The 18,193-nt window shown below is 43.2% G+C and overlaps 1 protein-coding gene across 6 annotated transcripts in view; it reads left to right on the top strand.

The window, feature by feature from the left end:
* BIN3 (bridging integrator 3) overlaps nt 1-18,193 on the top strand; it is a 149,036-nt gene that overhangs the window by 42,066 nt on the left and 88,777 nt on the right. For 5 of the 6 annotated variants that reach the window (XM_063138949.1, XM_063138952.1, XM_063138950.1 and 2 more), the window contains exon 2: nt 2,122-2,170. The exons of the other annotated variant lie outside the window; for it this stretch is intronic. In XM_063138949.1, the coding sequence (XP_062995019.1) occupies nt 2,122-2,170 (49 nt within the window). The remainder of the gene's footprint in view (nt 1-2,121; nt 2,171-18,193) is intronic. 6 annotated transcript variants of the gene reach the window in all.

The following is an 18,193-nucleotide window of genomic DNA, read 5'->3' as shown; positions in this document are numbered from 1 at the left end:
AGGAAGCACTCCAGAAATTAAATTTATACATTTGTGACTAAAGCTGGTTTGAGCTCCATGCTTGGTTCAGAAGGGTATGGTTTGCAGACTGGGTTTATTATTGGTGGCAAAATTATACACTTGGTTAGCAAACAATGGTGGCAACTTGGCTGAGAGGGAAGGAGAAAGAGAGAGGGACCCGAGGCAGTCAGCGCCTCTTTCGCTTCTTCTCCCCCTCCCTCCGGCTCAGATTATATAGCGGTCAGTGTTGAGTGCTGTCTCCTGTGGTGTGGTATTTGTGGAATGGCGCCTACAGCAGAAAGAGTCACTGGCAGGTAGCTTTGTGTTCAGATGCGGAAACCCCAGGTTCACCTTCCTGCTCAACTATGAAGTTTGCACAAGTCACTTTCTCTTCCTCTAACCTACCGTACAGTTAAAACACTGAACATTCAGTTCAGAGGATAGATTATGTAATAGGATGGGCAACTTGTGGCCCTTCAGATGTTTGAGCCTACTATCATCAACCCCAACCAGTATAGCTCATGGCAATGGCTGATGGGAGTTGTAGGCCTAGCATCTGAAGGGCCACAAATTGCCCACCCCTGCAGGTGAGTTATTTTGCACTGGTATGTGTCTGCCTTGCCATCTCTTGGGCCCTTCTTGGGCATGCAGTTCTCAGGCTTTCTAAATCTCCTACCTCTTTGCTGCCTGCCTGTCCCTAGGCAAAATATGAGGCTTTCCTGCTTGTCCAATGCCAAAGCACATGCTTTGCATGCAGCTGAACCCAGCTTCAATTTCTGTCACCTCCACTTGAAAGCATCTCCGATCACAAAGCTGGAAAAGACCTCTACCTAAATCCGTGATAGCTGCAGCCACTCAGATTCGACGATCTTGGGCTTGCTAGGTAGACCGATGGCAGCACCAGACGTTCAACATGACTTAAAGCACCTGCAACCATGGCAACATTCTTTGACCCATTCCTGAAGAAGCGAGTCTTTGTGAACACTGGTGACATGACAGCAGTGATTCATGGCAGTGCAGATGTCCAGCACCCAGTTCAGTCCATATATAATACACACTAAGCTACAGCAGAATAGAATTCTGCTTTGTCACTGTGGATGTTGGGGAGGGAAAACCTTGGAGCGAAGATGGGAGATAAATGTAATGTTTAAATGTAATAAATGAAATGTTTGGCTTGCTGGCATGTTGGCAGACCAGACAATCAGTGTCCCAATTGCCCACTAAGTCAGGGGTGAGCAACTTGCGGCCCTCCATATGTATTGCCCTACAATTCCCAACCAGCCCTAGCCATTATAGCCAAGGATGAAGGATCATGGGAATTGTAGGCCAAAATTTCCGCCCACTCCTGCACTAAGTCATTGTATTTGCAAGAGAAATTTGAGCTTTTAAGAAGCACCTATACCTTACAATAGAGTGAGGCCGGCAGGGTGCATTGCTGACCTCCATCAGCCCTGGCCAGCCTGGCCAGTGGTGCGGGATTCTGGGAGTTGCAGTCCTGCAACATCTGGAGGGCCACAAGTTGCCTTCCCCTGCTTTAGAGCGCTGCCTTCACCTTGCAGGTAGCTCAGGTGAGGAGATGAAATCGGAACATCTAGTTCCTAAGTTTTGTTTTCAGAAGGAAGGCCAATAAGATGAGCCAGCGCCATATCATAAAACCTTGAAGCTATTCGCAGTTTTAGACAAGCAGTTTCATATATATAAATACCTACCTACCGTCTTTCTTCCCCCTGTTCTCTATCAAAACATTTGTGGTGGTTTTATTTCCTTACTCTTGCCGTTTGCTTTTCAACTGAAATTGTTCAGAAATTTGCTCTGCCAAAATTGCCTCAGGCCTGCAGCGCTGATATTTGTGTTAATAGGGCCATCCTTCCTTATCTACTAGGTTTGCCTCTCCGGGGGGGGGGGGGGGGGTGCTTAGCAAAGGAGCGCAGGAATGAGTGGCTGTGCTTTTCTGTGTACTTCAGCTCCCAAACGGCAGCCCTTTTCCTCCCCACCCCGGGGGGGGGGGCGAAAAAAGCTTGAGGAAAGATGTTGTTTGACTTGACATGCTTGCATGTTTACATAAGTTCTGATCTCTGCTGCTTTCCTCCCTCCCTTTCTCTCCCCCCACCCCAAATCCAGGATTCCGTTCAAGATTGGGCAGCCTAAGAAACAGATTGTACCCAAGACAGTGAGTAAACCAATTCCCCCTTTTTTAGATTTAGTCTTTGATCATATGGCTGATGACTCAAGCCAGCACATTAACCAGGCCCAGTTTTTTAATATGTTGTTTGTGCGTGTGGGAGGGGAAAACATGAGTGAGCTGAAATTGCTTCTTTCTTTGACCACCGCTCTGTTCCCTATGAGTGAGGGGGAGTCTCAGTACTATTTTGGTATCTAGGGTGTGTGTCCCACCCTCCTTTCTTTATGCACACACACACACCCCATTTTGTGTGTGGCAGGAGGAGGGGCTCTTCTCACCCTGGCATGGTTTTCCTAGGAGATGGCTGAACATGCTTCCTTCCTTCCTTCTTTCAGCAATGGCTTGTTTGTTCATCTCTTTTGAGCAGATGGAGGAGGGGGAGTGCTTCGTATTGCTGAATATAACCATTTCCAAAGGAAGGTTTATTGGAGGAAGCTGAAATGCTCAGTGCCCAGCCGTGAATTAATTTGGGCTGCAGAGCATTTACTTTAAAAGGCATTTTAAAACACAAACACACTCACACATGCATTTTTACATTCTGGAGAGCCTGAAAGTCCTGTCCCAAAGTGCTGGGAGGTTTGGGGGGGGGGTCTGGGGGTTTGCAGCTGGCCGCAGCACATCCTTTCTGCAACAGGATACTTTTGTGCAATGCAAACAGCGCTATGAGTCATGTTGGCTGTGCTCGAATTAACCTGCCTTTACCTGCCTTTAATGCAAGTGTCCGTGAATGCTGGTGTGACAGCAGATGCTGGCTTTGTAAGTGTTCGAGTGAGGTAATCCTTTGTACAGACTAGCAGCACTTATCCGGAACACCTACTCAACCGCCGACACTAATGCCTGGGGATGCCAGGTAGGGTTTCATGGGTGAAAGTCTCCAAGCTGCTTTCCTGAGACACTTTGGAAGGGTGGGTGGGGAATGGTCACATGAAGGTTTCTTTGCTCCTCCTCAGTGATAATCTGTGTTGGGAAGGGAGCGGCTGCCGGTCTTGAATGTTTCAGAGTGATAGTTTTTTCTGTTATTTCAAACTGAGCTGAGCTCATGAGCCCAGGGGAGCCTAGCCACTGCGTGCGAAACGTAAAATCGACCATTGCATGTAGCAGGAGTCTGGCACCCCTTTCAATCCGAGCCCTGAGTTCAGTTTTGGAGAAGCTCTGGAGCGCTACATTCCAGCGCTGTGTGGGGCCAAGGCAAAAGTGATGGGGCCAAAAATGCCCCCCAAATTAACAGCGTATTGTAGCTTAAAGCTCTTACTGCCAGTAACGAGGCCTTAGGAGAACATTTTTAACCTTAAAAAAAAACCCACACGTAAGCCAGGAAACCAACAAACGATCAGTGATAGTAAAGCCAGAAGAAGGAGGCGTGGCCGTGTGGGAAACCCAGGAGGGCTGGATTTGGCCTCCTGGCTCTGAGATTCCCCCATCCCTGATATGCAGAGAGTGAATCTCTTTCTAGTGGTCTGTCTGGGGCCAGCTGCCTCTTGGTTCCTTGCTCCCCAGAAGTGTCTCCATTTTGGTTGTTTTTCCTAGTGATGATGTATCTATTCTTGAATCCTTCATTGGCATATTCGGGGGGACGGGACTTGTTAACAGTAGGGAAAATAAGTGCAAGCCTGCAACCAATGGCAGTGTGGAGCGCTCCAAGGTTCCAGCCAGCCAGCTGTACCTTTTCCTAAAAAATACTCCATTCCATTGTCCTTCTCCCCTGGTTCTCATAAAATTAAATTAAAGAAATGAAAACATTTGTTTATTTTCTTTGTACCCCACCTTTCTACCAAGAAAAATGGTACTCAAGAATCCCATTTGACATGCAGTTGCGTATTAGCAAATAGCTAATGTAGCATAGTGGTTAGACTGAGACTGGGAAGACTCAGGTTCAAATCCCAATTCAGCCATGGAGCTTGGGCCAATCACTGTCTTTCAACTTAACCTACCTCACAGGGTCGTTGTGATGAAATTGTAAGGGGAAAGGAACGATGCCTTCTGCTGTGAGCTACTTGGGTTATAAATGTAACAAATAAATAAATAAAATTGGCTCTTAACTTTGAAGAGGAGTGGCGTGGGCTGGTCCATGAAGTCACGAAGAGTCGAAAGCGACTGAACGAATAAACAACAACAGATTGAACTTAAGGCACATAGAAAGTTGCCTTATACCAAGTCAGGCTGTTTGTCTATCAAGAGCAGTATTGTGTGTCCTCATTATGGTAAATGAGCAGGGCTGTGGAGTCGGCACATAAAACCTCTGACTCCGACTCCTTTAATTATATATCGTTATAGGAAATAAATTTTCTATATATTTCCTGCATTGACTGCAAGCCCGCAACTTTTTAGAACCCTAACCTGTTAAAGCCCGGGTCTAAAGGATATAGCTAAGACATTCTGGTTTTTTAAATTTTATTTATTAAAGAAGCCCAAAAATGAAAACAATGAGGTTATATTTTCTAAAATCCAAATAAAAATCTCCTTTACTGTGTTACGTGATATGCTCTCATTAAACCTGTGTACAACTTGCAGACGTTCTAATGAGACTCACACACACACACTTGTAAGGAATCTTTAGGCATTGGTCATAGAGCATATGTGGCTAAGTAAGGTGATTCTTATCTAAATGAATTGCTTGACCTAGCCTTGTGATTGCTTTCAACCCCATTCCTGTGTTTTTTTCCTCATCTCTGTTGGAGATGGAGGGGTGAAGACATCTTGACTGTTGGCTGCCTCAAAATGGAGTCTGTACTGCTCACTCGCAGGAGAGCTACTTCGTAACAACTGTATTTTATTCGGTTAAAAGTGAAAGTTTGTTTTTGTGCTTCCTTTCCTTCCTCCCCCCACTCCATCCCTCATACACCCCAAAATACTCTTTCTTCCCCCACAAACAACCCAGCGGGGCCCAGCACTTACGACAACCAGCCAAAATTACCAAACTCCTCCTTGTGCTTGGAACTCACATGCTTGGAGCACCTGAGTCATGGTGACTCGTCTGAGCCTGCCTGTGAAGGAGCAGCGGCACTCTGGAAAAGGCAGCGCATTGATCCGTCTTTTTTTCTGCTGCTGCCAATCCGCTGAGGGGGTCTGAATTTCTCTGGCCAGCTGGACTGTGAATCCAGGATTTTTGTCCAACCAGCCAGAATATTTTGGAATTGGCTGGAATCCAGGACAATCTTGGTTTTCAGGGACATATCACAACTCTATATACAATTTAAATTTATTAAGAGTCGGAGTCGGTACATTTTTACCGACTCCGACTCCAGTAACCCAAGAATTGCTTCCGACTCCACAGCCCTGAGTTCAGTGGGCTGGTTTATATGAACCTGCCTAGTAGGTTCACATAACCACTTTGCACGAGGGAATGAAAAAAACAGGAACTCTTCCATTAACTATAGTTTCCCATTACATCCAAACCCAGAAACAATGGTTAATTGCTTTGGGAAAAGGTAAGATAGCAAGCCAACTTCAAGCCATGACTTCATATCCCGGCTTGTTCCAAGGCAATGAACTATAGTTTCCAGGAAAAGTGTAATGGGAAACTAGAGTAAATGGAATACTTCTGATTGTTTCACACACTCGTGCTAAGGGAGGAAAGGAGCTGTATGTGCGGCCAAAAGACTTGTTCACATCTCAACTTATTAAGGCAATATGTGATCTTAATTAGTTACAAAGCTAGTGTAAGTAAGTGTAAAAGCGATGCACATGGGGGGGAAATTCCCCACTTTTCTAAGCCATCCTAAAAGCTTGGCTAAAGGGTATTATATACATCTTATATAAAACAAACAACTTCCCATATTTATTGCTGGGATCTGAATTCACTGTGACTATTCAGTGAAAGTGAAAAGGGCAGATTCTATGCTAAGAATATTAAGAAAGGGGTTGGAAATCAAACTGGCCAGTATCACAATGGTGTGGCCATGTTTAGAATAGTATACTGTTCTCATTGCCTCATCTCAAAGAATATCATAAAGGAAAGAGAATGGTTAAGGGGTGAGAGCACCTTCCTTATGAGAAAGGGCTAGCTTGTCTGAGGCTTTTCAGTTTAGAAAAAGGGCGATTAAGGGATGGGAAATGATAGAAACTTATGGATAGTGTGGGAATTTATGACTGGTGTGAGGGCAGAGACATTTTTCCTAAGACTTGGGCTCACCTGGTGAAGTTGATTTGCAGTGGCGTCAGGACAGTCAAAAGGAAGAACTAATTCCCTTAATGCGTAGTTATGTATCCAGGCTTGGTTGCCAGGATATCTGAAAGGCTGCCTGCTTCCATGTGAGCTTGCCCTTAATTTGTGATCTTCATCAGTGCCATCAAGTGCGGCTGGGTTGGTAGGAACGGCCCTTCTCTGTGGCGGTCCCCACTTGTGGAATTCCCTCCATATGGGGCTTAGATAAACCCCTTTTGGCAGGAAATAACGACGTTTTTGTTTTGCTTCATATTTAATGATTGTTAATGAGGAGTCAATTGCTGGTTCCACTTCATGTATCTTATTGCTCTGCTTTTAAGTTTGTTGTTAAGTTAGTGCAAAATATGGCCGCTAAGTGGTACATGGTATTGGGACCATATTATACCTGTCCTGAAAGTCCAGGTATAATATGAATTGGTTGCCAATTGCTTTCCAGGTGCAATTCAAGCTACTGGTTTTAACCTTCAAAACCCTAAATGGCTTAGGACCTGGCTATCTAAGAGCTCTCCTGTCTTGTTATCAACCTGCCCAAGTATTAAGATCTTCAGGAGCGGCCCTCTTGAGGGTGCCCTTGTCCACAAATGCCTATTTGTTGGGCATGTGTGAAAGGGCCTTCTCTTGTATTACCCCCAAACTATGGAATACGCTCCCTCAAAAACTACAATTGGTGCCCACTCTCTTTCCTTTAGAATGACGTAAAGACTAATCTTTTCAATGTGGCCTTTCAGAATATGTACTTTTAATGTTTTTGCTGTTTCAACGCTCTTGTTTTATTAAAGTGTTGTTAATCTAAATGGTTGTATACTGCCTTGATGGCATTTTAGTAGATAAGGCAGTATACAAATGCCAATAATGAATGAATGAATTGTTAAATTGTTTCTAGATTTTGTATTGTACACCACCTTGAAGGCCTGAAATTCTTGACTTGTCGTCATAATAGGTCATCTCTTCAAAAGGGAACAAATGTCAGGAAATCATCAGCTTTTCAGATGTAATTTCGTCTTTGGTTTGAGATTATAAAAATATACTTGGCTGCTTTGTAGCTTTTTTCATCTTCGGTCTCCTGGTTTTCCTGCCCATTGTGGATTGAAGTATTCCATCTGTGCAGGCTTTCTGGGAACGGCAGTAGTAGGGGGAGGGTCAGTTTTATAGTGCTGCTTTATTCCAGATGTTGGCCTCTGGACTCGGTTTCTGGAACTGGGAAGGTGAGGCATCTCTAGGGCCGAATCCAGCATTGATCAGAAGGGGAAGTGGTTTGTCAGAGAGGCTCTCCCACTCGCAAGTCTAGATCACAAACATATAAACATTTAGGGGAAGAAACTGAAGACTAGCTACTGGCTGTTTCCAGAGTAGCCTGGCTTCCAATGTGGGGAGAAGGAGAAATGCACTGACAAGAGACTCAGTTCACAAGGCTTTTTCAGATGTGGGTGGGCAGGGGGGGGGGCTTGTGATACAAACATCATTGAATAGCTGCTGTTTGGGGAGATTATTGGATTCAGCTGGAGGAGACATTAGTCATGGTTCAATGTGCCTACTTGCTTACAATCCTGTGAGGAAGGGCAAACATGTCAGCTCGAGTTTAGTACTTCATGGTCAGAGGAAACCTATACAGGAGACTAGGCACTGAATTTAACTGGTCTCCAGCCCTTTAGACCCATCGCTGTGATGCTTTCACCTTAACCTGGCCAAATCCAATTCCAGACAGCATAATCTTTCCCTATCCTGAAAAGAGCAGCTGTCACTCGACAGTAAGCCTGTGTGCACCAGTTCCTGGGGTACATGGGTGGGAGGGTGCTGTTGCACCATGTCCTGCTCTTGGGTCCCTGGCTGACAGCTGGTTGGCAACTGTGTGAACAGAGTGCTGGTCTAGATGGACCCTTGGTCTGATCCAGGAGGGCTCTTCTGATGTTCTTATGTTCAGTACAGAACCTAAAGGCCCCTCTATTCGTTTGCTCTTCTGCGCATCTTTACCTGAGATGTGTGAATGCAGAACATCTGTGTGTAACTTCTAAGCAGTTGTAATTTCAGCCCTCCTGGAACCTGTTTCCTCCGCAGTAGTTTTCCAAGTGTGTTCTGGGGAATCCTGGGGTTCCCTGGAAGTGTCTTATAATGAAACGCTTAGTCTCAAAGACAGCCTGCCAATTGCTACTGAACTTCCCCTGCAATGCACAGCTGCATGGGAGTGTGGGCTATATTCTAGGGCAGCTGCCCCCAACCTGGTGCCTTCCAGATGAGTCGGACTACAACTCTTATCTTCTCCAGCCAGCACAGCCAGTGGTGGGAACGTAAATGGGGAAGATTGGTTTAGAGTGCCCTAGAGTTGACGCAGGCAATATGGAGTTCCCCTAGGCCTGGCCTGCCCACTTCACAAGCTAACTGTGCACCCTTGGGACTTGCCCCCACATCTTCTGCAACTGTGTATGTGAGTGTATATTTATCAGCAGATGAGTCACTGGAAAGAGATCCCTAAGTACAGGAAGTTGGGGTGGAGGGAAGCAGTTCTGGTGTGTCATGTACAATGATGTGGTGTGAAAAGTTCTCCATGGCTACACTTTTCAATAGAAATTGTTCCAATTTCCATTCATCAAATCAATAATAAGATAATGAATTAATACAATGCAAGTAAAATTAGACAACTACAACGGATACAATATAAATTAAATTAAATTCAAAGTTGCAATTTACTTTTTTCAGGAGACGCTGGAAGTACACATGTAAGAGATATATGTGAAATTTCGTAATTTAAGATACATGTACAAATATTTCTATTAAATGTACAAGTGTTCCAGTAAAAATGATTTCCAAGTAAAGCTTTAAATTTGTTTGAATATAACCTTCAAACCACACCGCATGCTTTTTTTAAAAAAAAAATATTTATTTTCTAGTCAAGTATTTTAGTTCAGCTACTTTTGGCAACTGGAAAGTACTTTCAGATATTTATACAAAATACAAAATTAACGTGGTGTGTTGTTTTAGTTTTGTTTACTAAATATAAGCCAAACATACCAAATCTCTCATTGATTTAGGGCAGCGGGAAATTTTCCAATTCAAAAATTTCCAGAAAACTCACATCAATGGTCATGTATCGGCAAAATTAGACATGGGATGAAGTTGTGTTCCAGAAGCATTTCTGGTTGGGAAATCTAGTTGGGTTGCTTCAAACATTATGAAATTAACAGGTATACCATATGTATATCAAGAGCGCATAAATGGCAATATAGAAGCACTTGAAAAAAATCATGTAAACACAGCAGGAGTGTTCATGTGGGCAAAGAGAGGGTACTTTCCTTGGCTATGTTATGGGCGCATTGGGGCTATACACAACATTCCCACTGATTTGGCATAGTGTGAACAGAAGTATTCATGTGGGCAAAGAGGGTGACTTTCCTTGGTTATGTTATGGGTGCATTGTGGCTGTACGCGACATTCCCACTGATTTAGCATAGTGTGAAGCAACCTTAAGTCCTCCACGGTCAGCATTTTTCAGCACCTGTCAGGACCCCTGCCCTGCCCCATTGCCAATCTCTGGGCCTTCCCGGTCCTGCTGCCACTCGTCTTTGTCACTGCTGCTGCCATCTGCCCCCTCTGAACAAGGGGAGCAGCAAGAAGGAGTAAAAAGCTCTGCACGCCCTGTCCTCTCTTTCTGGGAGGTGGTGTGCGTTGGCCACAGAGGGAGAGGCAAGCAAATTGACAGTGGTAACATGGATGAGAAGGAAGTAGATAAACTTGGGGGGCTCAGAACATGTTGCCTAAGGGTTCCCCAATACTTGGAACTGGACCTACCTAAATTGATGGTGATGGTAATGCACAATATTTATATACCATTACTCATTGAAGTAATCATGATGGATTTTGCTTTGTGCTCAGTGTTTGAAGGCTAATTACCATTTTTAGATAATACCATGTAAGTTAAGTGAATGCAGTTTTAAAATATTTCCTCCTGTTCAAAGAGTACCATGTGACTGCTTCACTATGCTACCTGTCAACCCTCTGCTCAGAATGTTTTCTGGTGGTGTAGTATTCCAGAATCTGCTTTACCGTGTGCCTAATCATGCAACTAGAGGAGGAAAAACTCAACCCTCATGGATTGCAACCTACTTTTTGCTCAGACTGGCAGCCATATTTAGAATTGTAAGGAAATGATCCTTTAGACTGAATGGTTAGTGGTCTTCTGGTTTGCCACCTCCTTTCTGTAGTTCGTGGCTTGGCTCGCTTGTTTTAACTAACCTAGAAACATAAGAGGCGACACTCTTTGTTTTTAGGTGTCTTTTTCTGGAAAGTGCAACAGAAGAGGCATAATTATATTAATACCTGTATCGGGATTTAACCAAAGTACCAGTATAACATAGAGAAACTGCCTTGTATTCTGTTCCATAATTCCAAGGACTATGAGATTAGTAACTGGATCTCCCCAGAATAAATATGTATTATGTTACTTCTGTTACAGTTTTCTACCTGCTCAGTTAAATCCTATGCCTGTTGGAAATTCTGTCTAATAATTATGTAATAATCATGTAAGGCTGCAAGAAATGCCAAAGAAACCATGTCTTTTATATATAGTAGTCTCATATGCCCCCCTCTCTCTCTGTGTACTTTAAAAACATTGGTTCAAAAAGTGGCTTTTGTTGATTGTCTGATTGTCAAATAGACCTTGAGTTTATGAAATCTCAAGCTGCCCATGTGATATCTAGGGAGAGACCTAAAGCAAATGTTACACAATGGATCTTTAATCTCTAATGTGATTCTACTCAAGAATCCTGTACTTTGCTTTTAAAATTTTGAACACTTTAATTCAGAATAAGGTGTAGTAACTACCATATTTCTTCGATTGTAAGACACTATCGATTGTAAGACGCACACTAATTTCAGTACCACCAACAGAAAAAAAAAACTAAGACACACCCGCGATTCTAAGATGCACCCCATTTTTAGAGATGTTTATATGGGGGGAAAAGTGTGTCTTAGAATCAAAGAAATAGGGTATATGTTTTCTGAATGTTGGCTTGTTTGGATGTGTGCAATCTACTTTAAAAAATATATATCTTTTAGTAAGCATTAATCTTGCTTGGGCATTCAAGGATTCTCCTCACTGCTTTACTGTGGTCTCTGATTCCCTTCTGAAGTTCACCCTGTTATGGTCAGATCTGAGTCTGCGTTGGAAGAAGAATGCTTGGATGAGGTCACTGGGCATGTAAATATTACTATCTGAGTTATGTGGTCTAATTTATGGAGATTCCTGCTTTTGATTCTATATATAGAATGTTTTCTGTTCAGACCTGATAGTCAAAGCCTTCCACCAACTTTGGTAGGTGCTCCAGTTGTGCCCTTTCCTGGATATAGGTCATCTTGCCATGGTGGTCCATCCTCTTGTAATGTCTTTGCTGCAGAAAAGTGCTTGGAAATTCTAGCTTGTGCAGAATATGGTACCTGAATATGGTTATCTTCAGGTACCTACCACAAATATTTTATAGATATATGTTAGATAACAGTTTCTTTCTTGGCACACGTCAAAGGGTTGGTTTTTAACCTTTTAAAGCTCTGAACACTTTGGAAACAGGCCGTTGGAAGGACCTTTACCTATTTGCCCCTGCTTGTTCATAAAAGTCAAAATCAGAGGCCCTGCTCTGGGTTTCACCATCTACAGAGGTTACATGGTTATCATCTGGAGATGGGACCTTCACAGTGGTGGCACTTCATTGATGGAATGCATTTCCCAGGAGCTTTATTGGCATCATTGCTCTTTTATTTTAGGCACCAGATAAAAGAACATTATTCTCCTGTGTTTCTCTCTCCCATCCCCAACCCTTCCAATCAATTTGCTGACTTCGTTCTTTTCCTGTGGCTGATTTCTTTTATATTGTTTGGATTGCATTTTATTTGGTTTCAAAGATCTTCTACTAAACTGTTTTGTTCCTTATGGGCATTTTCCTGGAAAGTGCTTTAAATAAATGAAATGAAAAAAAATGAGAATATCCCCGAAGGCTCCAGCAAACATCACTGTAGAATTTTCCTGGTTTCAGGCATGCTTCTTCAGTGTAGCTGTGACCCAGAAACCCGATGGCACCATCTGCATGGCAGGTGCCATGAATCCAGGGCTGTTCAAAGGGACTGCAGCCCACATGTGCAAAAGCGCAATGTCGGTGCAAGAAATCCAGAGTCACCTCTTGCCTTTGTTTGCCCAGTGCTGCTTCCTGAATTTCTGATTGTGCATTTAAGCACAGAAGTGGGAGTGCAGGAACCTCCTGTGCAGATGTGCCTAAATAGAGGCTTGGATGGGATCATAACTCTATTTCAAGCTGCATTGTAGGCCTAGCTGACTGAAAGGCATCTAATTCACCCTGGGATTATGTCATGCTCTTCAGTGGGGACTGGGTTATCGGAGTCGGCAGGTGCTTGGAAAGGAAGGAGCAATTTAGCCGTCCACCCTTTGCCTAAGGATCTTCAAGCCTGGGGAAGAGCCTCCCACCAGCTGCCAGGTGGGCAAGGCAAAACTGCCCCCTTCTTCTGGAGCCTTGACAAAGGAAGTCAGAGAGCACTGAAAAGCAGCCCTCAGAAAGGCAGGGCACTGTTTCTTTAGCAAGGCTATGTACTCCTTGCCAGAACAAATGCAGCAACAGTGTCACAGAGCCGGAGACCAATGTAGAGCAGCCAACCTGCTTCTCAGACTCACTCCTGAGGTGCGATTGAGTGCGCAAGAACGGGAGGAGACTAACCTATTTTTACACTGGCACCTCATTCCAGGTTGCCGCCACCATGTATGTAAGTGCTGTTAGGTAATGAAATACGCCAGATATAAAATATGCGCACAGAACTTGTTTAACCAGAGGCTCTCCAGCTCCACCCATTGTAGACCAAGAGCCATATTGCAATGTACTGAACGCATGAAGAGACCGTGTAGTAGAGTGTTGGACTGAGACTCAGCACATCCCAGCCATGAAGCTCACTAGGTGACTTTGGGCCAGTCACTGACTCTCAGAGAAACCTACCTCACAGGGTTGTTGTTGTTGTGAGGATAAAACAGAGGGGAGGAGAACCACATAAACAACCTTGGGTTCCTTGTAAGAGGAAAAAGGTAAAATTTTAAATGTAGTAGTATAAAATAAATGAAGTGGTAGCAAGAATGAGCGGGCTAGGCCACCCCCTGAATGTCAGCACCCACACTGGCCACACACACCTGCTGTCACGCATTTGCCGTCAGTCTGAAGGGGGTCTTATTATGTAGACTGACGCCAAACACGCCATGTCATGAGTGTGTAGCCGGTGCACATGTCAGCATCCAGGGAGTAGGGCTAGCCCGCTCACTTTCACTACGCCTTCACACATATGGTGCCCAGGCCTGCTGGATGCCTGGGTAGAGCTTTTATTTATTTATTTATTTATTTATTTATTATTTTTATTATTGCATTTATATCCCGCCTTTTTTCCTCCAAGGAACCCAAGGTGGCGTACATAATCTTCCTCCTCTCCATTTTATCCTCACAACAACAACCCTGTGAGGTGGGTTGGGCTGAGAGTCTGTGACTGGCCCAAAGTCACCCAGTGGGTTTCCATGGCTGAGTGGGGACTGGAATCCGGATCTCCCGACTCCCAGTCTGACACTTTAGCAACTACACCACACCGGCTTTGACTAGGCAAGGTGGCTGTGTGTTTTGTGTGCATTTTTATTTAGGTATTACATTTCTATATTGCATTTCTTTCATGATAGGTCTCAAGGCAAGGTACCCAGGGTTATCTAGGGTTCTTGTCCAAGCTCTAACCAGAACCTGGCTCGCTTCGCTTCAGTAAAGTTGATGTATCATGTGCCTTCAAACTGTGCCCTGTGGCAAAATTTTCAGACTTTTTTTTAAGCAAAGAAAATATTTATTCATGGAAAACAGAAGTGAACATAAGATCAGGTGTATAGGAAAGGGAATGCACAAAGTCGCACACCCTCTCAAATATGGTCTTTGCTTAGTCATCCAATGCAACAGAACGGGGCACAAGGGCCAAACCACACTCTCAGTCCACTGTGGTCACTAGTTTTACATCTGGACAGCTGATTATGTTTCACATTAGGCAAACAGCTCAGGGCTGGTACCTAATAGGAGTCACTTTGCACTTGGTAAGAAGAGTCCGCTTGGAAATGCTGCTATGAGGCTGCACAGTTTCAAGCATTAAAAAAAAGTGGAAAAGACTGGATGCTAATCTAGTATGTATTAGAGCAAGTAGACAGTAGATAGATCTTACTGATCCTGGGCAAATAAAACAGATAGCACATGAGGGGGAAAGTATGTGGTCTCTCAAGAGGTTGAAATCAATTGTGCTATCAGCTCAGCGGCCCCATGAAGGCTGTGCACATAGAGTGAAAGAAAATGCATTGAAGATGATGCACAGGTGGTAGGTTACAGCACTAAAGCAGAGCTAATTTAATTGTAATGTGATTCCTAGCTATTGGAACTGTGGATCCACCAGGGGCACATACCTGCATATGTGGCGAGACTGCCCAGTGGTGCAAAAGTTTTGGGTCCAGGTCTTTGCTTTTGCTAGTGAGGTCACACAACAAGGCATAATGTCATCTGCAAAACTGGGACCACTGTCTCTTTATATGGACTCTTAACCCACAAATAAGACATAAAGAGCTCCTAATGTTTTTCTGGACAGCAGCCAGGTTGGTCATGGCTGCTAACTAGAAATCAGCAAATGAACTTCCTCTTATCATATGTAAACAGAAAAATTGGGACCCTATACTAATGTCGAAACTCACTCTGCAGTAGGAGGTGGTTAGATATATAGCAGCTTTTGCTCTCCCCAAGTCTAACAGTTCGGTGAGCTTTATGGGGTTACACTTGACACAGCAGAAGCAAGATTCCACAAGATCAATGTAGCTGAAAGGGGAGTAGGGAGACCACTGCTTTTTCCAAGCATATTGTATGAGAAATGAAAGATAAGGAGAAGCTCAAGCCACAGGGAGAATAAAATGCTGTGTGCAAGACTGGGCTCTGAAGTTTGTTTGGCACTGAATAAGGTTGCTCATCTACCAAGAAGATTAAGTTTTTTGTGCTGTATTTTGTATTTGTGTTTTCAGACTGTTGGTTGTTTTATTATGGTTTTAATTTTTGTGAACCACCCAGAGAGCTTTGGCTATTGGGCGGTATAAAAATGTAATAAATAAATAATAAACATCTTCAGGTTCAAAGAGGCCAAGTAGAAATCGACATTTTGTGGAATATGGTATCCATTTACTGAATTCTCTAATATTGAGAAGAATATACGACAACCTCCTAAGACACACGGAACTCTATGGTATGATCTATTAGGATGGTGATAATTTTATCAGATAATCTTCCTTGTACCAAATAGAGATCCTGAGTGATCAGAAAGACTGTAAACAGTTGGTTCGCGTGTGGTGTATTTGGTTACTGTTCATTGTTATTTGGAAAAATAATATAAAAAGAAATAAAAAAGATTAGTCCTGGCATACCACCACAGAAATCATTTTACTGTGAGCCACTAGAAAAGGCTGAGCAACTTGTGGCCCTTCAGATGTTTTGGCCTACAACTCTCATCAGCTCTAGCCAGCCTAGCCAATGATGAGGGATTATGGGTATTGTAGGCCAAAACATCTGGAGGGCCCCAAGTTGCCCACCCCTGCATTAGGATGTATAGTTGGGTTTGTTTTGGAACAACTTCACATGAACAGAGAAGACCAAGGGTTTAAGTAGTCTAGTGCCTTGTTTCCCACAGTAGCCAACCATAGGAAGGCAGTAGCCCTCACTGACTGTTGCTCTTAGCAATTGGTATTTAGTGGCATTCTGCCCCTGAGCCTCAAGGTAGCCTATGACCATCATGACTAGTAGCCATTAATGGAAATGTCCTCCATGAAGTTATCTAATCCCCCTTTTAAACACATCATCACATATTCTGGCAAGGAATTCCATAGTTTAACTATGTGTTATCTGAAATATTTTTGTTTGTCTGTCCTGAATCCCTCACTGTCAATTTCATTGGATGATCCCAATTTCTAATATTATGAGAGAGGCAGGGAAAACATCCATGAACATTTTGGCTATGAATAGTCCGATCTTCTCTCATTTCCAGCCTGACTCGTTGCCTTTTTGTCTAAGTGGAAAATCCTCAGTTCAAGCATTTCCCCCCCCCCCCACAACTTTTCAGCCCAAAAAGTGTTCCAGTGTGACTTTTAAAGATCAGTGATAAGCCCAGTCACCGCCCTCCAGCTTGCAATGTAAAAGATAAGACAAAAATTTCTCAGGTTTTTTTTTAAAAAAATTAGGATAACAGAAATATGCAACAAAGAATATACTCTTATTATGAACTAGTAAACAAAATTTAAAAATAGATTCCCCGTGTTCTGTTGCTTTCTGCTGAGCCATTGGGGATAAGAAAGGATACAAACCTTGATTGGAGTATAATAGAACGAAACAAAGATATATCATTGAGCATCCGTTATTAATAGACACCTTTTGTGATTGAAGCGGAAGTAGTTACCGATGAGGTTTCAGTTTATCTTTGGCGGAAATGGATTACGATATCGCTGACCAGCATTACTGAAGATTATTATAAAATAATGGTGCATTGGTGCTTAACACCAAGGAAGAAGTTGGTTTATTTTAATACGTCTCCCTGTTGCTGGAAATATAAATGTAGTAATAAAACTAATTTAATGCATGTTTGGTGGGAGCGCTCTAAAGAACATGTGGTTTTGACCAGAATCTTCAGTAGGATTTTACAGAAGGTTGGCGTTAAGATTCTCTCTGGGTTCTCTGGAGTTGGGACCAGAACAAGAAATTGAGCTGACCTATATTTATTAGTGGATGATAGGATTTTAATTTCCAAACACTAGAAGAAAGCAGAGGCACCATCCGTAACCTAATTGGAAGTGAAATGTTGATTCTTACTTAATGCTTTAAAGTGGCCCTCCAAATGTTTTGGCCTGCCACTCCTTTCATCCCTGGTTACCTTAGACAAAGGTGAGGGTCAGCAGGAGTTTTAGGCCACAACATCTGTGGTGCCATGGGTTACCCACCACTGGTTTAAAGCATTCCTACTATAGAGACCTGAGAGAAGACAGAACAACATATACAGAAAATATAAAACTTGTTTTCAATACTAGAATAATGAAGCTGAAATTATGACTAATTAAAATGCTCTAGATGTCCTTAGCAATTGGGATTTTTTTTATGAAATTAGTTTTTTAATGGGAAAACATTCTATTCAAATATTTGAATATCTGTATTTCTTTAACTTGATGTGTTTTTATTTACAAAATGTGGACCTTCACAGAATGTCTGGTTTGCCAGCAGAGCGCAGTGGACATGTAGTCATTGCAAAGATGGGTGATAGCCTACTGTGGCATTTCACAACCTTTTGCCTTAAGGAATTGAGCAAGCAGAACAAAAACATTATGGCCATGCTGCAGACACTTGGCTAATTTAAAACAAACAAGCGGGACCGACAACGAAATGTTGCACTATGGAGGGCTCTTGTTCAGGGTTCCAACCAGCCATGTTGTCTATCAGGATTCCCCGCCCCCTAAATATATATATTTTAGTATCCTCCCCCAAAAGATGTTCGCACCTGCCTCTTATGTGGGGGTGGGGTGGTGCCATTTTGGCTACATAAGGATCAGTGAGTTTGCTGTTAGTATAGCGGATGCACATATTGGTTGACTTCTCACAACTTAACAACCCACCCTTCAAAATAAACCACACAGTATGGGTTGTAGTTGGAACAACCCACGGTGAGCCTGACAGACAATCAGGCTCACCATGGGTTGTTCCCTCCTGCCTTCCCCCTTGGTCCTCCACCTGGCTCCACTCAGAATCCCAGGGGATTTGGTGGCAGAATCC

The sequence above is a fragment of the Elgaria multicarinata genome, chromosome 12 (genome assembly GCF_023053635.1).
Source record: "Elgaria multicarinata webbii isolate HBS135686 ecotype San Diego chromosome 12, rElgMul1.1.pri, whole genome shotgun sequence".
NCBI classification, from domain to species: domain Eukaryota; kingdom Metazoa; phylum Chordata; class Lepidosauria; order Squamata; family Anguidae; genus Elgaria; species Elgaria multicarinata.
The sequence above is the reverse complement of the archived record's forward strand: the minus strand, read 5'-3'. Positions and strand labels throughout refer to the sequence as shown.